Source organism: Capricornis sumatraensis, chromosome 12, assembly GCF_032405125.1.
Source record: "Capricornis sumatraensis isolate serow.1 chromosome 12, serow.2, whole genome shotgun sequence".
In the NCBI taxonomy this organism is placed as follows: Eukaryota; Metazoa; Chordata; class Mammalia; order Artiodactyla; family Bovidae; genus Capricornis; species Capricornis sumatraensis.
This window is the reverse complement of record NC_091080.1, coordinates 80,989,541-81,016,743: the sequence shown is the minus strand read 5'-3', so window position 1 is coordinate 81,016,743 and position 27,203 is coordinate 80,989,541. Positions and strand designations below refer to the sequence as shown.

Here is a 27,203-nt window from a genome sequence, read left to right as displayed (position 1 = left end):
TACTCTTGCCCTTTCAGCATCTTTCACAGCTTCTTCCTTCGTTTTATTAACATCTCCCCATTCCCTCTTCAGCCCCATTCCTTGCTTCCTTTCCCCAGATCACAAGGAATCCTAGGCTTGGGTGAATGTTCCCTGTGTGTATTATGGACTGTGGGAAAATGCTTGTAAATATTTTATAAAAATGTGGAGGAAAAAAGGCTGGCCTAGCGAAAGCATTAGGTACTACAAGGAAATTGCTTTATAAAGAGCAGGTTCTGTTCTGTGTCTCACAGAGGAACAGAGAATTCAAGCATTTGCACTGTAGCAGGAATAGTTAGCTTTGATTTAAACTGCGGTGCAGCGTGAGAGAGTGGAAGGACTCAGGCAGAATTCTAGAAAGTTAATCCTATGACGAGAAAAGCCAAAAAATTTAGAGATGGGAGTGAACGGTTATCAATGGGGATGAATGGGGAAGGAAAAAAGTAAAGTGTTTTTTTACATAAATAATGGCCTTGAGAAGTGTCCTTCCCTGTGGAAACTGGAGTCATCTCCAGGGATGAGGATGTAACTAGGAATCAGATCTGCCAGGTTTAAGGTACAGACCTCCTCAAGAAGTGGGCCAAAGCATAACTGACAACGATAGAGGTGGACAGGAGACAGGTACAGTGAAATGCTACCTGAAGACAGAGGAGCAGCTGTGGGACCATGACTACATGAGGAAGGCTGGAAAAGGAAGTGGTTTGTAGGGGAATATGATGAGTTCCGTTCAGGACTTACTTATGACCTGGTGAATTCATATCATATATTTATGTGTATCAGCTCCATCTTTCTCTTGTTCCCGCTTCGCTTCAGTCTTCCCTTCAAGTTTAAACCTCTCTTGAAGAATAGAAAGAGCTTGGTTTTCTTTGATCTGACCTCACGACCAAGCAAGATGACTTACACGTAGAAGATATTGAATGGATAGGTGAATGGATGGATGGATGGATGAGTGGATGAATATTCAAATGTTCCTGAGCAGAGATTTCCCTTTGCTCCTTGGAGTTCCTTAGAGGAAAGTGGGTCAGGAGGAGAGCAGAGGTTGGAAAAGGCTGGTGATCTTTCCAGACAGATGTAAAAGATCAGAAGGAAGAGTTGGCAGAACCTAAAAATAAGTTGTGATTCGAGAAGTAAAGAACGAGAGTAAAGACAGCTAGATTGTCTACTTGGCGTGAAAATAACAAATGCATTTTATGCTTATAGAATGTGAAATTAAAATTTAACCTTGAATGACACAGAAATTTATTGCTCCTAATGTCATGTTAAGTAAATGCCATCCCAGTTTTGTTTTTATTTTTTTCACTTGTCTCTAACTGCTTGGGCTGGTGCGGTCATTTTTATTGCTCTAGATGCCACCTGTTTTCTTGTAAAAGCAGAGTCTTTCTGCTAAGTCATCCTGAAGTCCAACTTAACTTGCAAAATGTGTTCTGTAATTAAATTAAAATCACAGGATGTTTTGGATTACAGAAATCTTCTTTCAACCAGACCCGAGGTTAGTGAGAGAGTGTGACCTATCTGGGATAGAATTCCCTCATCCAAAACAAAAAGAACATTTCACTGGATTAATTTTCAACTCACTGGGAGATTCTTGGTCCAATTTGCTGAAGATTACATGTAGTTTATGATAAAGAATATTGTGCATCTAGGGACTTCCCTTATGGGCAGTGGTTAAGACTCTGCGCTTCCACTGCAGGAGACCCAGGTTCAATCCCTGGTCAGGGAAATAAGATCCCATGTCTTGTGTGGTACAGCCAAAAAGTAAAATAAATAAATAAATATTTAAAAAATTGTCAAAAAACCCCACTACTGTGCATCTTATTTCTATTTATAAATTGTGTGCTATGTATTCCTTATATCAGTGCATGCTCAGTTGCTCATTTGTGTCTGACTCTTTGTGACCCCGTGGACTGTGGCCTGTCCTGCTCCTCTGTCCATGTGATTTTCCAGCCAAGAATACTGGAGTGGGCTGCCATTTCCTCCTCTAGGGGATCTTCCCGACCCAGGGATCAAAGCTGCATCTTCTGTGTCTCCTGCATTGGCAGGCAGATTCTTTACTGTGAGCCACCTGGGAAGTCCTGCATCAGTAAAATCTATCATAAACATACATATGTACTTACATGTGCATATAAGGATATATATCTGTATATCTTTATTTATACTTTATCTGTACTTTTTTGGGGCACTGGTTGTTAACATTTACCAACACATCATTGTCCAAAATAAAAAAAAAAACAAACATGGTGGATGGTAATAATAGTCATAAGAGAGTTGCACGAGGCTGTGGAATCCCTGGGAGATGAGGACTCTGTCATGGGCTTCATGGAGGCGATGAGGACCAGAGGAGGCTAGAGGCAGAAGAACTCGAGGGAACCATTTTTGGGGAGGCCCTTGGCTTTGCTTGTCCCACTCGTCCCTGGGGGAAGAAGGGACCAGTCACAAGGGGGCTGCTGCCTGCCTGAGGTTGTCAGTGTGCTGTATTTTCTGGAACCCAGGATGAGATTCAGCCTCTGAGAACCACAAAACATTGCATGAGAAGACACGGTGTGCTCAGGAACTATCAACACCTCTAGAAACAGCAATGTCCATCTCTTTCTGTGGCTCCAGGGACTGGTTAGCACAGAACAACCTGGAGAGAGAGTGGCCTAGTCCCACTGGCCAAAGTCCACCAGCCAAGGTTTTCTGTAAAGGGGCATTTTTTCCTTCAACTGGACTTAAAGGCTTGGAATTCAAACTTTATTGTGACATGGGGGAATGGAATTAAGCCCCCAAATGTCCTTTTGCATTACATGTAACTATGACATGTCCTATGGAGTTTGTCTTCAATATCTATTCATATTGACAAATTTTCATGGGAGTCAAGCGTTCTGACCCTGACATCATTTCCAGGCCCCCTCGCATCCTTCTCTCCTCACACACACCACCCACTCTGCTGTCATCCCCCCTGAACCGCTAAGATGAGGCCAGAGTGTAGAAAGGACAGCACTTCCCTTCCCACCTGGCCATCAACCCCATAAATGGGTGGGGAGAATGGGCAAGGAGCTTGAGCAGCGGTGTGGTCTCAGCATCAGCCTTCTTTAAATCGTTGGAGAGGAGGACCAGGTCTTGGTCCAATGTGGCACCAACACTAAAACCTGTCTTGCCTTGGCCATCCCGGCTGTGGTGTCTCTGTGGGAAACACCTGCCCATAGGTGAGCTGAAAGTGTCACCATCTTGGGGCCCTGGGACAAGCCTCTCTGCAGTTGACATCGCGAGGGAGGGGGAAGGAGCCAGGTGGACGCAGAGGCCAGCAGTGGTGGAATGACCTTGACGAGAAATGCAGGTGCTGGATTTCTAGGTGGGAGGAGCTTGTGTGCAGTGATGTCATTGGGAAACTTATGCCTAGGGGTCTTTTCTAGAAGACTTGTTGCATAGAAAGCAAAGTGTGTTCACGTAGAGGAAAGGCTGATGGTGTCTGAGGTGGAGCAGAGGTGGTGGTCATGGAGCTTGAGCCCTGCTGAGGAGAATCCACGTTCTCCCCTGAGACAAGAGCAAGTAGGAGACGAGATCATCGTAGGCATTACCAGGGAGCTCGGAGATATTTAGGGCAGCGATCCCTGGAAAAGTCTGGAGTTTCTGCCTGGATTTCATTTGAACTGGGGGCAGAAATGTGAAGATTTAGCATTTGTTCCCATAGGTTGGTGTAGTGTAGAATGTAACTTTTACACATAAGAAGAAAATATATAAGATCGAGATTAAATAGTAAAAAAAAAATTGCATCCTGATTAAGGGAAGAATCAAGATTTGTAAATAGGAAGAGAAGGGCTCTCAATTAAGTTAATAAAGATAATTATAAATGTTTTTTAAGAAGCTAAGAAAGCACAGTTCAGTTGTGGGGGTGGTGTATGGCCAGCCAACAGAGTAATGAGGAGAAAATCCTGATGAGAAAAAAATTCAGGAAGGAAGTAGCTTACTGATTTCCCCTCCTCCTGTCAACCATTTGAGTTAGAGTAAGACCTGTGAAAGAACCACTGCTTCCAGAGAAATTGTCCTCAAACATGCTTTGTAGCACAGTTAACCCGAGTGGTACCAGGCTATCTCGAGGTGCTGCTGCTGCTGCTGCTGCTGGGGACGGCCTCTAATCTGGTCTGCTTGCAGTGAATGACATTTATGTTTACCCTGCACTTTCTACCCAGTTGCTTGTAACCTGCAGAAAGTAACTCTCACAGAAAGGGCCCCACAGTCCAGCCCCTCTTCAGAATTCAGCGGATGAAGGGCTAGGGAGCTCTGTTTTCTGCTGACGGTGGTCATGCATGGCTGGGTGATTTATGGTCAAGACCAACAGCCACATCCATATCTCAGAGTCACTAATTACCAAGAGAAGGACTCAGCCCACAACCACTCAGAGGATAGAAAGTTCTCAGAGAGTGAGTATGCTCGAATAATCAGAATAATCAGACTTTTTTTTTTTTTTTTAAATAAAATCACTTTCTGATTTCTCAGCTGCGCCTTTCAAATACAAGCTGTTTGCTATGGCCCTAAGGAAACATTGTGAATGGTGCCTGAGATTTTTCATAATGTTAATATCTGGATGAAAGGACCAGGTATGATCTCAGAATGAAGGCAATGACCAGGGAGAAGGGCAAAGGTCAAGGAAATACCCCAAATTTCAAAAGGGTACATTTCAGAAATGGCCATTGATGTGCTTGATAGCAAACCCCAGATTGATTCTAGAATAGATAACTAAAGAGGTGGTTTTAGAGCTCATAGTAAGGCAAGAAGCTCTCAGAATTAAACTGGAAGAAGCTCTGTTTTGCAAGCATGAACTGGCAGCACCAGATGGCAAGTCAAAGAGCAGACAGTGTCTTTCTCAATCTAGTGCAGCAGGTGAGTGGGGAGGCTGAGCTCAGGTGAACCGCTGGCTGAGCCACAGACAAGGCAGAGCTTCCTGGAGGGGCAATGGGAGCGCGGTAGGTGGATTCTGCAGGATTTGGCAGTTGACAAGGTGGGGGCTCAGAGGACCCTGGCAGGCTATAGTTCACGGGGTCACAAGAGTCGGACATGACTTAGCTACTAAACCACCACCACTAGAGTGTGCGATCAGCAGTCTGGGAAAAACAAAGAGGAGAAATCATGCTGCATCCTCTTGGATTTGGAAATCCAGGGCTAAGTGTGCAACTGGGTGGAAGATGTCTTTACCTCTAGAGGAGGAGCTCCACAGAGACCACAGGGAGTATGCAGAAGGCTTTTGCATGATATTAAACAGTGCAAGTAAAAGTTGCTCAGTCACGTTGGACTCTGTGGGACCCCATGGACTATACAGTCCATGGAATTCTCCAGGCCAGAATACTGGAGTGGGTAGCTGTTTCCATCTCCAAGGGATCTTCCCAACCCAGGGATCAAACCCAGGTCTCCTGCACTGCAGGCAGATTCTCTACCAGCTGAGCTACCAGGGAAGCCCAATATTAAACATCAGTTCAGTTCAGTTCAGTCACTCAGTTGTGTCTGACTCTTTGTGACCCCATGAACTGCAGCATGACAGGCTTCCCTGTCCATCACCAACACCTGGAGCTCACTCAAATCCATGTCCATTGAGTTGGTGATGCCATCCAACCATCTCATCCTCTGTTGTCCCCTTCTCCTCCTGCTCTCAATCTTTCCCAGCATCAGGGTCTTTGCAAATGAGTCAGCTCTTCGCATCAGGTGGACAAAGTACTGGAATTTCAGCTGCAACATCAGTCCTACCAATGAACACCCAACATGGAGATGACCAAATCGGGATTCAAAATCGTCTTGAAGGCAAGATTTGTTGGTTGGAGAAAACAGCCACCACAGTAATAGTGAACTCATTGTTAGCTCATTTAATTTTTTCATAAGGGAGATATTATTATCATCCTCATTTTACAGGGAAAGAAACTGAAACACGAGAGGTTAAGAAACTAGACCAAGGTCACACAGCTGATAATGGTAAACCTAGGATTTGAACAGGAAGTCAGGTTTCAGGTTCTGCCCTCTGGAGGGAAGTAGGAAGGAAACTGATGGTCATGGAGTATTTATAATCTGCCAGACACCAAATTCCCCCAAGGGAATACTTAGGAAGCTGGAAGGCCTGGAAGGAGATGAAATGATTTAAAGTAGGACCTGGTGAAAGATGATGGCGATGTAATAGAAGGTTATTTTTAGGCACTGCCCAGGCCTAGGAAGGCATTTGAGGATGAGGCAGGATTATGGCTTTTTTGTGCTGACCCCAGATCTATGTGAATTATTTGTTACTATGGCCTGGATGAATGATGATCGGTCATTTCTATTCATTGGGTCCACATTTCTGTCTGTGAAAATCTTGGTCTCTAAGTCTGTCTTTTGACTCTGATGACTGTGGTGTGGGATATGGGTGAGATGCCTACATGGTGAGTTGTGTGTGTGCACATGATGTATAGAGGTGTTTTCATGGTGAGAGTTTGTATGGACGTGTAGTTAGCTGTAGAACCAGCTGTGTCTGTGTGCATGCCTGTGCCCACATGGAGTGAGCACTCTGGTGCGAGTCTGTCTTATGATTCTAGAGTAACTGGAGCACAAGCTGGATGGCTCACAACCCTGGGCGATGGCAGTCCCCCCACCCCTAGCACTCCCAGGGGAGATTAATGAAGGAGCAGGAAGCAGAAGCAGAAAGAGCCCTATAAAGCAGAGCGTAGTTACTGCTCCCTAAGAACCTTCGGGCGCCCCTACAGGACAGCATTGGAACAGAAGTTCCCTGGGGAGGCTGCTATGGTCTCCTAACCCTCCTGGTACAGACTTGAATCTGGAATAGAGGGAGTTAGGATAGTTCAGTTCAGTTCAGTCACTCAGTCATGTCCGACTCTTTGTGAGCCCATGGACTGCAGCATGCCAGGCTTCCCTGTCCATCACCAACTCACGGACCTTACTCAAACTCATGTCCATTGAGTTGGTGATGCCATCCAACAACCTCATCCTCTGTCATTCCTTTCTCCTCCTGCCTTCAATCTTTCCCAGCATCAGGGTCTTCCAATGAGTCAGATCTTCACATCAGGTGGCCAAAGTATTGGAATTTCAGCTTCAGCGTCAGTCCTTCCAATGAATATTCAGGACTGATTTCCTTTAGGATGGACTGGTTTAATCTCCTTGGAGTCCAAGGGACTCTCAAGAGTCTTCTCCAATACCACAGTTCAAAAGCATCCATTCTTCAGTGCTCAGCTTTCTTTATAGTCCAACTCTCACATCCATACATGACTACTGGAAAAACCATAGCCCTGACTAGACAGACCTTTGTTGGTAAAGCAATGTCTCTGCTTTCTAATATACTGTCTAGGTTGGTCATAGCTTTTCTTCCAAGAAGCAAGCATCTTTTAATTTCATGGCTGCAGTCACCATCTGCAGTGATTTTGGAGTCCCCCAAAATAAAGTTGTCACTGTTTCCATTGTTTCCCCATGTATTTGCCATGAAGTGATGGGATAAGATATTAGGATAACTTGGGTATTTTCCCAGGTGACATAAATCAATTCTAGATAATTCTGTAAATAGCATCTGTTGGCTCCTCTTTGTGGCTCCATCTCCTACCAAGACCACCACCCACTGCATTCCCTTTGTTAACTGGACCATGGAAGTGATTCCTGCTTCACTCCTTCCCGCCCACATTCTCACATCTTGGAGAATAGTCCTTCCCAAGGTAGAGGGTAGGAGAGGAGCCTGTTCTGCTAAAGAAATAGAACCCGGGGCAGGAGAACCCGCTGAGCAAACCAGCAGGCAGTCCGGCCAGCTGGGCCTGGAGCTCAGAGTTGAGAGCAGGCATTGGGTCAGGACTGAGTGGCCTGGCAGGTTGCAATTCGTGGGTAGGACAGTCATGAGACAGATGTACTGTCTGGAGCCCAGACATCAGCGGGCAGAGCAAAATGTGAGGTCTGAGGTCCAGGTTTCAACAGGAGAGCGGTTTTACTGTTCTGTTCCAGAAAGCGGGAGGCTGATCATAGTGGGAAGAGCACAGAGCAGGCGTGCAGGACTGAGGAAGGCTCCCAACGCCCACAGGTGAGACAGCTTCCCTGGGGACGTTTGTAAGAGTCCTGCAGAGTGGGTGAAAATCCCCAGACATGACTGGCTGGAGGTTTGCTGGTAAATGAATGAGAGCCTCTGCTGTGGTCAGACGGGGAGAAACTAGTCTTCATTTTCCTGCCCATGTCACTGAGAGTCACATTTTGTGTTCTGCAGAAAATGTGTCTCCCAATAAGGTGACTGCTTTGGCTGTTATATTCATGGACTATGTTTGATTCATATAAAGCAAAAAATACTGATTCAAAGAAATCCAGTTAAAGGCAAGACTTGTGCTCTTATATCCACCTCTCCCCCCGGCCACCAGGGCTTACTCTATTTCTGGATTTAGCAGGATTCCTTCCTTCCTCTGCAAGGGTTAGGAGGCACACCCCTAGGGCTTGCTTAGGACCTTTGAAGTTATCAGTTAAAGATAGAGAATTGCATGATTATTATGTTAATTCTAACATACCTTAATATATTGATTTAAATTTAATAACATTACTATAACATTTACTACCTTAATTCATGTTCCCTTCTGGACCGTGAACAATCTCCAGGTCAGACAGGTCTTTTTATTATTTTGTTCCAAAGTAACCAGCATGGAGCTCATGAGTTGTCCAAAAATAAGGCAATATGCAAATCAGAAATACTGATGTTTAAATATTCTCTACTTACATGTCACAGAATCTCAGATCTCAATCTGGAATTGACTTGAGGGATTACCTAGTCTGTCTTTCTGGGCTTCCTAAGTGGCTCGGTGGTAAAGAATCCACCTGGCAATGCGGGAGACCCAGGTTCAATCCCTGGGTTGGGAAGATCCCCTGGAGGAGGGGATGGCAACCCACTCCAGTATTCTTGCCTGAAAAATCCCATGGACAGAGGAGTCTTGTGGGCTACAGTCCATAGGGTCGCAAAGAGCTGCACATGACTGAGTGACTGAGTATGCACATAGTCTGTATTTCCAGCCAGTGCAGGAATTATTTCTACCACCTTTTAACAGAGGACCAATAGCAGCCTCCTCTGGATACTTCTAGCCAGTTCTTTGTGGGACAACCTGTTCCATCATTGGGCAACTCAGAAATTTCTCCATAGCCCCTGTGAATCTGATTCCCTGGTACCATCTACCCATCAGTCCTACTCATCTTCTTCCCATTCCTCAGTCCCTCCTACACCCAGCAATTTTTTTTTCCTTTTTCCAGGTGAAACAATTTCTCATGTGAATTTATTTCAAGACCTTCCATCCTCCTAGTTACCCTCCTCTCAAATCAATGAATGTGGTTTGTATTTGTGTTCCTTGAAGTATGGTGTCCAGGCTAGCCCTATGCAATTTGACTACAGAATATGGGGAGCATATGGGGAGAATATGTCTTCTAACTTAACATTCTTATGCTATTAATGGCACTTCAGATTGCATTAATCCTTATGGCTGCCACTTTTTCCTGTTGTTCTTTATTAAGCATCTAAAAAGCACAGTTTTTTTTTAAAATTTGGTTCAAACTATTATCTTTCATTCTATCCAATTGATGTTTAAAGCCAGACATTAAGTTGAGGGTCTGATTGCTTGAGATCTTGCTATGTATTGGAAAACACTTCTGGGAGAAGGGATGGAAATTAGTTTGGGCCCTGCTCTGTAGCCAGCTTCTTCTTTCACTGCCCACAAGTCTCTTGGCAGGAACCTTAGAGCATCTATGACCCCTTCATCCCTCATGAGTCACCAAGTTAGTTGGTCTCATCATCTCTGCCTCTAAGCACCCTCCTTGTCAGTTCCTAATGCTGCCCTCATGGTTCAGATTCTCACATGAAATACTGCAGGATCTTTCTGAAATGCAAGTCCCATCAGAAATTCTCTGCTCAGAATGTTTCAATGGCTTTCTAGACAAAGTCTAAGTCCCCTAATGAAGCTTAAAGGTCTCTTTGCAAATTCCCCTCTCTCTGCACCTGCACCCTGTCTGAGCCTGCTCCTGCATGTCCACGTGTCAGCCTTTCCGATGTGCTTGATGGTCCCTGATGCACTTAGCTCCTTCTGCCTTGAGGTCTTTGTTTGTAGATGCTTCAGGCCCTGCTCTGAATCCTCTGCACAAATCAATTCACTTTCTCCTCACCACAGCCCTCTAAAGTAGATAATATTACTAAGCAATAATAATATTAATTATATTTAATTAATTAAATAGTAGTAATAATATTACTTCCATTTTACAGACGGGGAGCTCATATTTTAAGCATTTTTGTCTGGAGTCACACAGTTAATAAATTGTAGAGCTGGATAAGTCCCCTGACCTGAAATGCCCTCCCTTCCTTTCTCTGGGCCAACTTCTACCCATCTTTTAAGTCAGTTCAAGCATTAGCTTTTCTGGGAAGTCTGCCTATGCCCTGAACTTAACCCCAGACAGCACTTACTGTCCTGGGCTAATCGCTTGCTAAATGATCATCTCCTTTAAGCCATATATCCACAGAGGATAGGCCTGGGTCCTGTCCTCACTTGTCCCCCTATGCTGCCCTGGGAATCTAATGAATGGAAAGGAACTTATTAGTGAATAAGCAAATCAACTACTTAGAGGATTCCTTTTGTAGTTGTAATATGATACCATAACCATTTGCCAGACTGTTAATTTTGATCATCAGTTTTTTCCTGTAATGTGTACAAGAATTTGGTCCAAGTTAAATTGTAGACCAGCTGTCTCCTGAAAATCTGCCCAATTATCCTGGCTTTATTTAAGAGCGTTACTGCTTTCTGAAATGCTCTGCAAGTGTCTAAAAATGCATAACAGTGGTGGGTTTTACCAGTCCCAGCATGCTCTTTGCTTAGATGCCCTTTGAGTTCATCCTCTTGAGGATGTGAATTAGTCTGTGGGTGAGTCAGGGAATCGGAGCAGAAGAGACTCACCGGCGCCAGCTGGCCGCACTCGGGGTCAGATGGGCAATGAGCGAGAGAGGAGCCCTGGACCTGGCAAGAAACACACCTGAACCTTTTCTACACAAAATATTCACCACAAGAAAACACAGACTGACAATCAGATAAGCTGCTGCTGCTGCTGCTAAGTCACTTCAGTCGTGTCCGACTCTGTGTGACCCCATAGATGGCAGCCCACCAGGCTCCCCTGTCCCTGGGATTCTCCAGGCAAGAACACTGGAGTGGGTTGCCATTTCCTTCTCCAATGCATGAACGTGAAGAGTGAAAGTGAAGTCGCTCAGTCGTGTCTGACCCTCAGCGACCCTGTGGACTGCAGCCCACCAGGCTCCTCTGTCCATGGGATTTTCCAGGCAAGAGTACTGGAGTGGGGTGCCATTGCCTTCTCCCATCAGATAAGCATGAGAGGCCATAAAGGGGAGGGGGGATGGCAAAGCACTTGCCTTCCTGACCTACCTGTGCAAACACTACCAAAGGATTCCATAGCCATACTGTGTTTACTGTATTTTCTTGTTTTTTTTTTTTTTTTTTTAATTATTTATTAGGCTGTGTTGGGTCTTAGCTGCAGCAATGGGGTCTTAGCGCATGATTTGTTCCCATGCTCTGGCTCCCTAGTTATGGCACACGAGTGCTGGAGCGTGCAGGCAGGCTTCGCTGTTTATCAGAGCTCAAACCCATGTCCCCTGCATGGCAAGGCAGAATCTCAACCACCGGACCATCTGGAAAGTCCCTGTATTTTCTTGCTTTCTGCATTCTCGGTGCTCTGGCATCCAGGGCATCACTGTGGCAGGTAGGGGAGGGCAGTACCAAGGCCAGTGGATTCTTAGAGATAAAATACACGTGCCGCTGTCAGAGACAAATCAACTAATCCAAAGCCCACATCCCGGTGATCTCCTTGATCAAGCTTTCATACGTCAAGCCAATGTTCCTCCCTCGTGATCAACCTGGGGCGCGTACCAGACAACTCAATAAAAGCTCTTGCCTCTGTTTTCCTCTCACTCCTCAGCCTCCTGACTGACTCTAGTGCTTCCTAGCCTGGGCCTGTGTGGGGATCCAGGCTCCTACTTCTGGGGATCTGAGTGTGAAAACTTCCTCCTCGATGGCATTTCATGTCTGTGCATCTTACCATCCCTGATTAAAACAAATTCCAGGCACATTAAAAAATACATACTTAATAGGGCTTCCCAGGTGGCATTAGTGGTAAAGAAATCCTATGCCAGTGCAGGAGATGTAAGAGACATGGGTTCGATCCGTGGGTTGAGAAGATCCTCTGGAGAAGGAAATGGCCACCCACTCCAGTATTCTTGCCTGGAGAATTCCATGGACAGAAGAGTCTGGTGGGCTATAGTTGGTGGGGCTGCAAAGAGTCGGACACAACTGAGCACGCACACACACAGAGGATTCTTTCTTGATCTTCCACAAATTTTGGTATGTAACTAATATCATCATCTTCTCAGTGAGAAAGGGAAACAATGAAATTAAGTAGCTTATCTGTGCATGCATGTCACACAAAATTAGTGGCCGAGCTGGGACTTCAGTGCAGGTTTTAGGCTGGTACAAACACCGGACATTTCCCCCTAAATTCTACAGACAACCATACAGGGTTATAAATACACTCTCCTGTGAGTCTCGGTTACTCTGTAAAATGGGAACTACAGAGTACCATCTTTTGGATAAATATGATCATGTATGTGAAATCACTTTGTAAAATGCAAATGTGAATCAAATCAGTAAATTAAACTGTCACAAAGTTTTTCCCAGTGCTCAGAACCAGGAACATTTAAGGAAACTTTGTCTATTTTTGACTGCCCAGAACACAAATAGGCTATCCCAATGGCTTTCCTAATGGCTCAGCAGGTAAAGAATCTGCCTGGAATGCAAGAGGCTCAGGAGACACAGTTCCATCCCTGGGTTGGGAAGATCCCCTGGAGAAGAAAATGACAAACCACTTGAATATTCCTGCCTGGCCTGGAAATCCTATGGACAGAAGAGCCTGGTGGCCTACAGTGTATAGGGTTGCAAAGAGTTGGACACGACTGAGCACGGCATGGTAACGGTAGGAGCATACAAACACATCCTAGGTCTGGTGAGGCTCTACTTCCCACCACGAAGCCTGAAGGGGGCCTTTTCTCCCCATTTCAGCAGATGCAACATGTGATTGACAGAAGGAACAGGTCCACATCTGTGGTGAGAAACTGGCTTCGACACAAAGTGTGGTCCTGGCTAATGATGTACAGTGAATCCTAAACTGTAGGATAAGCATAAACTTTAATCCAATGAACACAATAGCCTTCACTTTGTCATAAATATGACATAGGGTGTGCAACAAAGGATCAGAGGCCTCCTTTTTCTACTTGGTTTTGGATCCCAGGTAGCAGCTACGACTGTCCTGGCTAGAAACAAATAGATGGAGCAGAAGAAACAGTCACCTTCCTACCACTGAGATGTGAGCTCTCCCGGCATCAAAATCTGTATTCATAGGAATGATTGCCACCCTTTATGGTGCACAGCTTTGTATCAGGCACTGTACCAGGTGTTTTGCCTATGTTCTTTCGTTTCATCACCATTTCACAGGTAAGAAAAACCAAAGAAGACAAAACAAGAGATACAGCTTAGAGTGGATATTGCATCTAAAGACGACAAAGTGCTTTGAAATTGAGTCAAGAAGCTTTCAGGCCACAGTGAGGACTGAATTACAAGTGTTCCTATGATCTGAAGCTAAAGCTCCAATACGCTGGCCACTCGATGTGAGGATCTGACTCATTGGAAAAGACCCTAATGCCGGGAAAGATTGCATTCAGGAGGAGAAGAGAGTGACAGAGGATGAGAAGGTTGGATGGTGTCATTGACACAAGGGACACGACTTTGAGCAAACTCCAGGGGATTGTGGACAGGGAAGCCTGGTGTGCTGCGGTTCATGGGGTTGCAAAGAGTCAGACACGACTGAGTGACTGAACAACTATGGTTCAGTTCAGTTCAGTCGCTCAGTTGTGTCCGACTCTTTGCGACCTCATGAACCAGAGTACGCTAGGCTTCCCTGTCCATCACCAACTCCCAGAGTTCACCCAAACCCATGTCCATTGAGTTGGTGATGCCATCCAACCATCTCATCCTCTGTTGTCCCCTTCTCCTCCTGCCTTCAATCTTTCCCATCATCAGGGTCTTTTCAAATGAGTCAGCTCTTTGCATCAGGTGGCCAAAGTATTGGAGTTTCAGCTTCAACATCAGTCCTACCGTTGAACACCCAGTCCTGATCTGCTTTAGGATGGACTGGTTGGATCTCCTTGCAGTCCAAGGGACTCTCAAGAGTCTTCTCCAACACCACAGTTCAAAAGCATCAATTCTTCAGTGCTCAGCTTTCTTTATAGTCCAACTCTCACATCCATACATGACTACTGGGAAAACCATAGCCTTGACTAAACAGAACTTTGTTGACAAAGTGATGTCTCTGCTTTTCAATATGCTCTCTAGGTTGGTCATAACTTTCCTTCCAAGGAGTAAGCATCTTTTAACTTCATGGCTGAAATCACCATCTGCAGTGATTTTGGAGCCCAGAAAAATAAAGTATACGGTAATCTCCTAAAATTGATTCCTTATAACTACAGTAAAAGGGGGCTTGTATTTTTCACAACTGGAAATGCCTCTTGTCCAAAGAGGTCCTGGCTTACATCAAATCTTTTAAGGATGTCATCATTATTAATCTAAATGAGTTCCTAAAAATCTGTAGCTATACTGGGGCATCTAAGATGGTGAGCAACAAGAAGGTATGACTTTGATATGAAGTTATGTAAACATCAAAGAAAAAAAAATCTTGCAGCTTAAAAAGATCTTCTCTTTTTCTCTCTTAGAGGAGGCTTAATCTGGCGTAAGAAGATTTGTCTCAAATTGACCGTATAGGCTTAAATCAATTTATTATTTTAAAACACGATACAACCATTTTCATTCCTCTTTGGCTTCTGAGTATTTTAACTCAGTTTGAAATTATTGTGACATTTAAGAGCTTATTGGCATAGAAAACTTTCCAAACATCTCACTGTTATGCTTTAAAAAAAGAATAAAAGAAAAGTAATTAGCGTTGACAGCAATGACTCTGTGTGAATGAGGAAATCCAAGTTTGTGTGTCCATTTTCTTGAAACTATGAATCAGTGTTCCTGATGTTGAACATACATCTCAATAGTAACCTGTGTCTTTGATAAAGATTTTGATTCAGGATGAAGAAAGTAGAAAGATTGTGTTGCTTCTCCAGGGGATCTTCCCAACCCAGGGATCGAACCCAGGTCTCCCGCATTGTAGGCAGACACTTTACCCTCTGAGCCACCGGGGAAGCCCTAAATGAATTTTAAAAATTCTAATTGAAGCATTGTCAGTGAAGAAAATTTTCCAAATTACCTCTCCTGTGCAGTGTACACAGCAGACGTAGAACAGAACACGCTGTATTTCTATCAAGACACAAAGTCAAGAGCATGAAGTTTCAGGGTAGAAGATTGTTTGGATCACCATCAACAATATTTAGAAACAAAATTTCTAACTCCAGATTTTCTAAGATACATTTAGGGAAGTAGCTGTTGAAATCATTATAAAAGGTTACAATGATTCTTTAGCCCACTTTGGAGCTAAGGTTGATTGCCTATTTTTCACAATAACTAGGTTTCACTAAGGAATAGAGAATGAAAGATAGAAGACCATAAATATATACCAGCTTAGCTGGTAAATAATCCATCTGCAATGCAGGAGACTCCGGTTCAATTCCTGGGATGGGAGGATCCCCTGGAGAAGGGAACGGCTACCCAGTCCAGTATTCTCACCTGGAGAATCCTCATGGACAGAGGAGCCTGGCGGGCTACAATCCATAGTGTTGCAAGGTGTCGGACATGACTGGAGCGACTAATGCACAGTGCTGTAGAGCATATATAGTATGTATATATATAAAGAACAAACCCAGAAAGAACAAAGAAATACACTTACCCACATGAGATATCTTCTACTTGCTGCCCGAGGTGGAACTGGGCCAAGAGGTCTGTGGAATGACAACCATGTCCCCCACAACACTCTCCTTTAACGGTTTCCCCTGCACCTCGGGAAACCTTCCACAGCAGAAGGAAGAATTTTGAAATATCCCAAGATAAGTTTACAAGTCGGGACTGAAGAGAGATGAGCATTGATTCCTATAACGAGGGCTTAGGAGAGCCCATGTTAGTTGGAGGCCTGTGTCCAAGCTTGAACTGTTCCCTTGATTGTCATTAGAATCTCCTGAATTTAGCTAAATATCCTCTCTTTATCCCTTGGCACACATTGTGGACTAATGACATGAATACTTGACACAAAAACCCCTTAAAATATTATGCTTTAGTAACTTCCTAGTTAAAATTTTATTTCATTTTCTTTACTGGGGCCAAGGTTCAGTTTTGCCATTTGATTGTGAAAACTCTATGTATTATAAGTTACTTGGGGCAATTTTTAGTATAATAAACCCACAACTTGTGACTGATTTGTAAACATACCTAATAGGCAGAAAACAGATGCAGATAGTAATTCCATAATGACATACAAGCAAGTAGCCAATAATTGTTGCCTGGAGGTATTCCAAGGTATGAAAATGTCTTTCTTTGAAGTATAGTTGATTTAAATATCATATTAATTTCAGGTGTACTACACAGTGATTTGGTATTCTTATAAACTTTACTGAAAAACCTTTAAATTTTTCCCTCTTGAGGATACATATACTTGCAGTATGTTGCAAGAAAACCCCTTGCAATAGTTTCTAATACGCATAAAGTTGAAAGCTCGTCTACATACATATTTTTGATAAATCCTGATGAAAACCTCATGCGCATTTTATTTCCCTTCTCCTTAAAAAATTTCTTGTCCTGCTATTTTATCACTAAGCTTAGTTCTTTAAAAATATGGAAACCCCTCTAAAAACTCTTACTCTGTCTATACTATATGTCTTCTCATATGTTCACATCACTGTGAATATAAGTATATATACACATATATATGAGTATCTACATGTGTGTGTATGGATTTCATGTTAGAATGGCCTGAGGAAATACAAGGATTTCGGAAAACATAGGATCAGGACTTCCCTGGTGGTCTAGTTGTTAAGACTCTGCTTCCACTGTAGGGGGCAAAAGTTGGATCCCTGGTTGGGGAACTAAGATCCCCACATGCCAGGCAGGGAGGCCAAGAAAACAAAACAATATAACATATGGTTTCTGGTGGCGTGTGTTCCTATATGTGTGTATATGGAGTCCTCCATGACATAAGGCAAATTGAAATGAGTTTTGAAACAAGCCTGTCACCTCTGCCCTGTCCCTTGGCATCTGTTATTCACATTAGGTATTTCTAACACAACCATTGGGCTTCCCTGGTGGCTCAGACAGTAAAGCATCCCCCTTCAGTGCAGGAGACCTGAGTGTGATCCCTGGGTTGAGAAGATCCCCTGGAGCAGAGAACAGCTACACACTCCAATATTCTGGCCTGGAGAATTCCATGGACTGTATAGTCCATGGGGGAGGGGTCACAAAAAGTGGGACACGACTGAACGACTTTCACCATATCCATAAAGTTATTCTTAATTTTCCTTTTCCATATGAAAGGCATGATTTAATTCTTTCAGCCAACACTCACACACATCATCCGTCTTAGGCAAATCTTGGCACTTGGATTAAGCACCCAGTCAACAGCAGACAGAACGGAGACACTCGATCGCCGTAACGGGGAAAAGCGGCATTTTGCTTCCACCCCAAGCAAAGCTATTATATTTACCTTCTACTTTGAAGATAGTAAAGTGCGGCCGGCAGTGGAAAGAACCCAATGCGTTGCCTGCGCAGTTCATCCAGAGCCCCTGGTAAACCCAAGTGGCCGTTATCACCGAAGATGCTCTGGTGGTTACTTTCCACTCATTGGACGCGGTGGCCGCGACGAGAGCGCCAAAGCCCCCGATGCCGAACACCAGAGCCGAGATCTGAGCCCTGGACATGTCGCTCAGGCGTCTCCGGGGACACTGTCCAGACAGATGGCAGCCGTGGTCTAGGCATGCAGCGGGCACAACCCGCGTGGACCAGCGTGGCAGCGAGTCAATGCGGGTAGGTGACAGCGCTTCATGCTCGGATGGCCGTAGGAAGGACTGGAATTTAGGATACAGTCTGATTTACCGATGGCCTTTCAGAAGTAGCCAAAGACAATCTTTCTACACGGGTATTTACTAAAACTTTGTAGACCGATTCTAAAGGTTTTGAGTTTGCAGTTTTTTTTTTTTTTCCTGGCTCTGTAGTTAATGCTTAATTTTCTGTTAGTCTGAAGCTTAACGAACCATGGAATGACCAGATATTACAAAGTACAAATTATACAGTAACAGTGAAGGCTTACTTGACCCATTGCTTTAATTTTGTGTGTTTCTGAGTCTTACATAAATGGAATCATTGTGTTAGGTTTCTTCTGTAACCTATTTTTCCCCACACATTGCATTTGTGAAATTTATCTGTGTTCCAGAATGTAGCTATAGTTCATAAATTATGAGAGGAGAATATAATATTTCATTAGATGAATTTTGCTGGGTTATAGAGATCCAACCAGTCCATTCTAAAAGAGATTGGTCCTGGGTGTTCATTGGAAGGACTGATGCTAAAGCTGAAACTCCAATACTTTGGCTACCTCGTGTGAAGAGTTGACTCATTGGAAAAGACCCTGATGCTGGGAGGCATTGGGGGCAGGAGGAGATGCGGACGACAGAGGATGAGATGGCTGGATGGCATCACCGACTCGATGGGCATGAGTTTGAGTAAACTCCGGCAGTTAGTGATGGACAGGGAGGCCTGGCATGCTGCGTCTCATGGGGTCGCAAAGAATCAGACACGACTGAGCGACTGAACTGAACTGAACTGAATCATCATTTTGAATCAGTACTTCGAAGATACAACTATTTTTAGTTGACTTCCATTGTTGTTTTTGAGAAACTGAGAGCCTGATTTGTCATTTCTGTGTAGATTAATCTATGTTTGGCTGGATTTAAGATTGTTTCTTTGGTTTTGGCAGTTTCACTAATTTTCTAAGTGCGGATTTTTCTTTTTTAAATCTTCTTTAGGATTTACTGATCTTCTTGAAACTGATGCTCTTTTATCAGTTCTGGAGAACTGTTAGTCCTTTCTCTCTCTAGGAATTACCTCTGCACTTATCCTTTATCTCCTTCTGTGACTCTGATAAGATGTATTTTTTACTTTGTTCTATATCTCAAACTCCCTTTAACATTTTTTACCTCTTTATTGCTCCATGCTGCATTCTGGGAATTTTTTTTCAGACATATGTTCTGATTTTAAAAAATTTATCTTTGGCTATGTAAAACTCTTAAAAAAAAAGTTCTAGAATTTCCATTTTATTCATCAAATCTGCCTATTTCATTTTTTTCTAACCTCTTTAGTCAAAATTCAGAAGCCATATTTTATTTTTTAGTATTAGAGATGTTTGTTGTTTATTTTTATTTATTTATTTTTGGCTGTGCTAAGTCTTTGGTGCAGCATGGGTTTTTTCTTTTTGGGGTGAATGGGGTCTCCTCTCCAGGTTTGGTGCATGAGCTTCTCATTGTGGTGGCTGTTCTTGTTTTAGAGCACAGGCTCTGGGGTGAGAGGGCTCAGTAGTTGCAGCCCCTGGGCTTGGTAGTTGTGGCTCCCAGAATCTAGACCACGGGCTCAGTAGTTGTGCACAGACTTAGTTGTTCTGAGGCATATGGGATCTTCCTGGATCAGAGATCGAAGCCATGTCTCCTGCACTAGCAGGTGGATTCTTTACCACTGAGCCATCAGGGAAGTCCCTAAAGAGGCTTATTTTATATTCTGTATCTCACTATTCTCATATCTGTGGTTTTTGCAGGTTGGATTGATTTTAGTTTTTCCCTAAAATTTCCAAAAGTTTGACTTTCTTACTCATGGTGGTTTGTTAAAACAGATGCTTTGTAATTTGTAATTGTGAGCTCACATTTCTTGCAACTTTACTCATGGAAATGAAAGGCAGGAAGGTAGAGAGGCAGGAAGGAGGGAGAGGAAGGAGGCAGAGGAAAAAGGATGAACACAGCCTAACTTGGAAGAGCAATGAACGGACTAAGATTTCCTGGAAGGCAGAAACTAGGCGGGTCAGGGGAGGGGAACTGGGAATACAGTGAGCAGGATAGGAGTGTGCCCTCTGCTGGTAGGTGCTGAGTGGTGCAGAGAACACCAAGTCCAGTTTCAGGATGCCCTCTTCAGTGCAACGTGCTGACTTGTCTCCCAGGACAAGAATTTCTTTCGTTTTTGCAGGCAGGTGGCAATGTGAGGAGAAGATAAGGTAGAAATAGGAACTGCTGGGCTTCTGACAGGAGATTATCGTTTGATTGTGGAAAATAGACATTCAGTCACTTTCTTCCATCCTCCTCAACTCCAACAAAAGCTGAAAACGTGGAACTGTTTGTGTCCCTGGGGATGAGTGAATCCACAGCAAACAGGACATTCAGTGTTAAAAACTGGACCATCTGAGCAAACCAAAAGTGTTCATCACCCTGCTCTCAGTAGCCTCCTCTTTCTGGGAATAAAAATAACAACGGATGACATTTATTTGGCACTTTTCTCTGTGCTCCACATGTCTTAGGTCATAATCTTCATTCTAAATTAGGAGGGAGGTATTTATGATATAATAAAATGTATGAGCCTGGAAGAGTTCACAGATTTCCACCCCTCTTCAAAGAAATCTCTTTTTTCTTCTTTTTAATTTGTTCTTTCCTTTTTTTTTTTTGGATGCACACTTGTACTTCTCCCTTCGAATCACACTGGAAAAAGAGGCATCAGTACTGCGTTCATAATAAAATGCTCCTCGCAACCCCTCTTGCTCCTGTGATATACTCCCCGTTTCCGTTTCTATCTGCACGTGCATTTCTTGCTCCTTCAGTGAGATGATTAAAATAGGAACACGAATTTCTTTGAGTGTATGTGATTTACTGTCTAAAGAAAAGTAAAGAAGAGAAGAGAAAAACCAAACAATTGAGAGCTTTGTTTTCACCTCAGTAAGGGTCCCAAATACAGTGGTGTCAAACTGACCCTGACAGTTGCCCAATTTGGCCACGAGATGGCGCCATGCACCGATAAGACGCTATGGCTGCTGGGCTCAGGCTGCTCTGCAGGCTTGCATCCCATGGGGGGCTGGCACCCTGACAAGGGACATAGACAGAATGACAAACCCGGGGAAGTGAGTGAAGGCTGAGAACGTGGAGGCAATGCAGAGTAGTGGCGGGAAATGCAGACACTGGGGTCAAATGGGATCAAAAAGCTTCCCAGTCCAAGCTCTTCCATCTTCATTTTTCTGTGGACATTTACCTACTTGTATGTGTATATATTTGATTCATTGCGACCCCATGGATTATACAGTCCATGGAATTCTCCAGGCCAGAATACTGGAGTGGGTAGTCATTCCCTTCTCCAGGGGATCTTCCCAACCCAGGGATCGAACCCAGGTCTCCTGCATTGCAGGTGGATTCTTTACCAGTTGAGCCACCAGGGCTGGATAGCATCACCGACTCGATGGACATGGGTTTGGGTAGACTCCGGGAGTTGGTGTTGGGCAGGGAGGCCTGGCGTGCTGCGATTCATGGGGTTGCAAAGAGTCAGACGTGACTGAGCCACTGAACTGAACTGAACTGGACTGATGTGTATGTGTGTGTGTGTGTATATATACATACATACTTATGGGTGGGAGCCCAACATTTTGTTCATTCAGTCCTACAGTCATTCATTCTTTCAAACACCACATTCTAGGCAGTTTTGATGCACACTGTCCATCCACCAGTGAGATAGTCATGCTGGATTTGGACTTGAGTCCAAATCAGGATTCATCATTTACTGATTCAAAGACCCTGGACAACTGCTGTCCTTGAGCCTCATCGTTCTCATCCATAAAACAGGGATAATACCTTGCTGAATAGGGTGTTGTTAGAGTTAAAGGTGAGGGAAGTTCCCCAGAAATATGCATGACCTGTGTTCTGTAACATATGCCACTGTTATTTGTCTAGGCCCTGAGCTCATGATGAAAGAAATCATGAGACAGTCTCTCTCCCCTCAGATTTCCCTTTCCCAGTCTAACAGGGCAGCAACAAGCTCACAGAGGTTCCCTGCACAATGCAGCATGTAAGATGCCAGAAAGCTGCCCCCATTAACACCATGCATATCTCTTCCAAACTCATCTGCGTTCCTCTCACTTTCTGTTCCTTTTCATTAGGTCTTGCAGCTCTCCAATCTCTGCTAGACCCTGTTGTGGTCCGAGGTCAATAATACTGTTGAAGTTTGGAGCAAAGAAAGGTTTATTGCAAGAGTCAAGCAAGGAGTTTATGCTCAAAAAAATCCAAACTCCCTGATGGATTTCAGGGGAGAGTTTTTACAGGGAAGGTGAGGGAGAAAGTGCAGTGTGGGTGCTCACCTCCAGCATTATCCTCTGATTGGTTGATGATGAGGTAACAGGGTCATGTCATGGGGTTTAACATCTTCAGTCCTCAGGCTCCAGCTGGTGTGGGGGCTCCCTGCTCGTGGTCATTATGCAGTTAACTTCTTCCATCTGGTGAGGGTTTTAATATCTGCAGAACAACCTAGGAATGTGCACCAGACACTGTCATCTATATGATCTAAATCCTTCAGGGAAGGACTAAAGGTTTTGTGATTGCTATATGGCTGATCTATTGTTTAGTATTTTGTTGTTGTTGTTACTACACATTCACATTCTTTCAATCATTAATTCTTGAGCCAGCCTTCTGTGGCTCAGAGGAGGCCTGGGAGATTAAAGCTTTTCTCCAAGCAAGAGGGGCTTCCCAGGTGGTTCAGTGGTAAAGAATCCACCTGCCAGTGCCAAGAGAAGCAGGATGCAGGCTAGATCCATGGTTCAGGAAGATCCCCTGGAGGAGGAAATGGCAACCCACTCCGGTGTTCTTGGGTAGATAATCCCATGGACAGAGGAGTCTGGTGGGCTACAGTCCATGTGGTTACAAAGAGTCGGACAGGACTGAGTGACTGAGCGCCACATGCACAAACAAGGGGCGGGCAGAGGGCGTGGGGTGGGGCGGGATCTATCAGGAAGGCCCCACAGGGTCCTGCTCCATAACAGCTGGACAGCCTCCTTATTTGGTCTTGATGAGGGCAGGGTGCCCAGAATAAGGGCTGCTATCTCCTTGTGCCAGCTTTCTCCTGGTCTTCACCACAGCCGAGGGAGCGTTTCTGATGCAGCCTGCCCCTCCTCCGTCTTCTGGGTGGGGGCCCGGGCTCAGAGCGCGCCCTTTGGTAGAATTTGCAGCCCGGTGCCCAAACCTAGGTGCCTCTGTCCGGTGCCTTGGGTGCCGCAGTTTCCCTAAGTGGCTCCATCAAGTGCGCCTGCAGCCTCGCCTCACACCTGCGTGGCCCCGGCAGAGCCGGCCTGGCCGCCCCTTGGTCCTGCTGCTCCCACCGCTCCCGACTCCAGGCCCCAGAGGCAGAGGAGCAGAGCGGGCTGCCCGCCGGTGCTCCACTCCCTGAAGCAGGTGGTTCTGTCTCCCTGAGAGGCCCGCGCTGTGTCTGAGCCTCCAGCCTCCCCGCCGGCGCCTCCAGAAGCAGCTCCATCACCAGAGCAGCGCGACCCCGGCCCGCGGCCGCCCCCGCCGGCAAGATGCGGAAGCCCAACCCGCTGCAGGACGCGAACTTCTGCTCGCGCCTCTTCTTCTGGTGAGAGCCCGCCTGGGCTGGGACACCTCCGCCGTCGTGGGGCGGGTCCTTGACGCCGCCGCTGCGCTTTTGGGGACCGAGGAGGGGGGTGGTCGGGGCGAGGGAGCGCTTTCCGCTGGCGCCCTGGGCACCTGGCTGCTTGTAGCCCGTGGGGCCACGTGGTCCCTGGCATCTGGCGAGGGGAACAGAGCCCGGGAGAGGGAACTCGTGGTGGGGCTCCCTGACTTGTAGCTCGCTGCCCCACCAGCAAACTCCTTAGGCCCTAGTAGGAGGGGAAGCGGGTGAAGCCGGAGGGGCGGCGGGTGAAGCCGGAGGGGCGCTAGTGAAGCAGGAGGCAGGGAAGCTGAGAACCCAGGCTGCCCAAGGGGAGTCACCCGCCAAGGGAGAAGGACTGGACCACCCCCTTCACCCTCGCCTTCCTCCCCCACAACACCTAATACCACACACCCACACTCCATCCTTAGCCGGCTTCCCCAGTACTGTTCAGAATTCGCAGTTCTGAACTAAAGCGGCATGCTTATTTTTCCCCTAAGCAAGCAGTTATGAACAGCTTCCTTTATCCAATTAGTGCCCTGCACTGCTATCATAGTCCAAGAACGTGCCCTGCTGCTGCTGCTGCTGCTGCTGCTGCTGCTGCTAAGTAGCTTCAGTCGTGTCCGACTCTGTGCGGCCCCATAGACGGAAGCCCACCAGGCTCCCCCGTCCCTGGGATTCTCCAGGCAAGAACACTGGAGTGGGTTGCCATTTCCTTCTCCAATGCATGAAAGTGAAAAGTGAAAGTGAAAGTGAAGTCGTGTCCGACTCTTAGCGACCCTATGGACTGCAGCCTACTAGGCTCCTCCATCCATGGGATTTTCCAGTCAAGGGTACTGGAGTGGGGTGCCATTGCCTTCTCCGAGAACGTCCCCATTCCCCCCATATTCCTTAGGTGACAGCTGAGTTCCGCCTGCACCAGGCTCCCTCGTCACTGTGCCTATGACAATGTCTCTCGTTCTCCCTCCCTCTCTCCTGTACATCTCTCACTGCATTTCCTGGTATCTTTTAATGTAACGAATGGGGATACTATTCTTGAATGCGTTTTGCTTTTGCCTGGGACACACAGCCAGGACTGGAGTATGTATTTGAACAGCCCCTTTCTCTATTGTGAATGCCTCTACTTCCACATTTGAGGACCAAACCCTGGGAACGTGGTCCCTGAAACCTGTGGGGTCTTACACAGATCTTTAGCCTTCAGAGAAGCAGTGCATGGTCTTGATGCAGGTGGTCCTGCCCAGGAGTCATTTGGTCCTGAAACCACTGAAGGGTCCCTGAACTGTGAGGAAACACCAATGAAAAACGCTTCATCTAATAGCTGGGACCTTTATTTTTTTGGGCTCCAAAATCACTGAAGATGGTGATTACAGCCATGAAATTAAAAGATGCTTACTCCTTGGAAGGAAAGTTATGACCAGTCTAGACAGCATATTAAAAAGCAGAGACATTACTTTGCCAACAAAGGTCCGTCTAGTCAATGCTATGGTTTTTCCAATTGTCATGTATGGATGTGAGAGTTGGACTGTGAAGAAGGCTGAGTGCTGAAGAATTGATGCTTTTGAACTGTGGTGTTGGAGAAGACTCTTGAGAGTCCCTTGGACTGCAAGGAGATCCAACCAGTCCATCCTAAGGGAGATCAGTCCTGGGTGCTTATTGGAAGGACTAATGCTGAAGCTGAAACTCCAATACTTTGGCCACCTCATGCGAAGAGCTGACTCATTGGAAAAGACCAAGATGCTGGGAGGGATTGGGGGCAAGAGGAGAAGGGGACGACAGAGGATGAGATGGCTGGATGGCATCACCAACTCGATGGGCATGAGTTTGAGTAAACTCTGGGAGGACAGGGAGGCCTGGCATGCTGAGATTCTTGGGGTTGCAAAGAGTCGGACATGACTGAGCAACTGAAATGAACTGAACTAACTAGGCAGGCCTGAACTTCTGGATTTTAATCACTCTTGGGTGATTATTAGGTCTTTTGTTTCTGGAACCTAACCCATTCATCTTTTCCGCAAAGTCTGATACTTCTTTTATGGGACAGCCTAAGGGGATTCCCAGGGAATGGAAGCTACTATGCTTGTTCTGATGGTGGTGTATTCAGTGTGTAGTTACATCTCTTGGTCATTTGGTGGCCCTTAAGGAAAGAGGGGCTTAGAAGAAGGGATGTGGGTGTGGTTACTCTAACTAATACTGAAACAGTCAAACATCTGCTAAAGGCAGGGCAAGCAACTCTCCAGCCACCTTCTGTCTGTGGATTTTCAAAATGTGTGTGCGGAGATGGGAAGATAAAGACTTCTCATTGATTTTGGTAGACACCAATTTCCAGTTTTCCTGTTGGAAGGAGAGAAGCTATTACCTCTTATTTCACACTTGAAGTTGCTGAAGCAGAGAAGTTGAGTGAGTTGTCTACCAGAACATAGCTAGAAAGTGAAAGAGTTGGATCCCAGATCAGGCAGTCTGGCTCCCTGTGCTGTATCGAGTAGGTCCTTGTTTGTAAATGCACAGAGAAGCCGATTCCAAACACACCTTTGGTCTTATTGGCAGGAGTTGCTCAAGGGAAGTTCTTAAAGTTCTTGCTGTTGGAGATGATGCATGTGAAACATCTCTATAATCGAGCTTTAGGGCGACTGTTCTCAGCGTATAGCTCTCTGACCTGCTCATCCTCTTCACCTGGGAATTTGTTAGAAACGCAAATCCCCCTGCACTCTTTGTAGACCAATTGTGTAAAGTTAGAAATTCTGGGGGTGGGGTTAAATAAGCTCCAGGTGATTCTGATGGAAGGTTGAGACTTGCTTCTGCTTTCAGCCACCCCTCCCACTGGCATTACTACTTCAATGTTAACTTTTAAAAGGAGTCCGGACTTTGTGAAGTTAGTTGTTGACCACAATTTCCAGCCTGTACATAAAGTCTGAGGTACCCTCGTGATTTCCTTGTGTTCCCCACTCGCTGCTCTGGGGAAAGCTGACATGAGCCCAGGCAGGAAGTACTGCCCAGAGACAAAGTCCGCCTTGTAGAGAAAAACTGAGTTTTCATCTTCTCATTGGGTGTTTGCTCTTCTTCTCGTATTTCAGCTGCTTTCTAAACTTGCAAATGATGCCAATAACTAGCTTATTGTGTTTATACAAATGATCTCACTGGAGATCTCAGGAGTTTTAGTGTTTTCAAAACACAGATGGGACTTAGGGTCAAAAAAAGGCATGCATTATGGCTATACATAATTATTGTGGATTTTAGAAAATAATATATGCTTTACTATTTCTGTAATAAAATTAAAACTACAGAAGAAGAAATGAACAAAAGTTTATTTCTGTTAGCCACGTACTCTTACTGATTATTTGGCTGTTTCTTAGAAGTAGAGTAACTGGTGAAAGCTGAATTCTGTTCCATCAGGTTTGCCTGCTTAAAAACTGCTTGTGGAAAAAAAAAAAAAACCTGCTTGTGTGCTTATTTCATTGCTATTTGTGAGTACCTGAATTACATTTTTTATATGCCTGAGGTTAAAAATGTCAAGCAGTTATTTGTTTA

General features: G+C 45.2%; 1 protein-coding gene across 2 annotated transcripts in view; it reads right to left on the bottom strand.

Annotated features, from left to right (window-relative positions):
- The window catches only part of CLDN10 (claudin 10), a 96,477-nt gene extending 78,551 nt beyond the window's left edge, over positions 1-17,926 (bottom strand). Inside the window, exon 1 of one of the 2 annotated variants that reach the window (XM_068984693.1) lies at positions 17,713-17,926. In XM_068984693.1, the coding sequence (XP_068840794.1) occupies positions 17,713-17,926 (214 nt within the window). The remainder of the gene's footprint in view (positions 1-17,712) is intronic. The other variant, XM_068984694.1, reaches the window with a different exon arrangement.
- Positions 17,927-27,203: the final 9,277 nt, after the last annotated feature.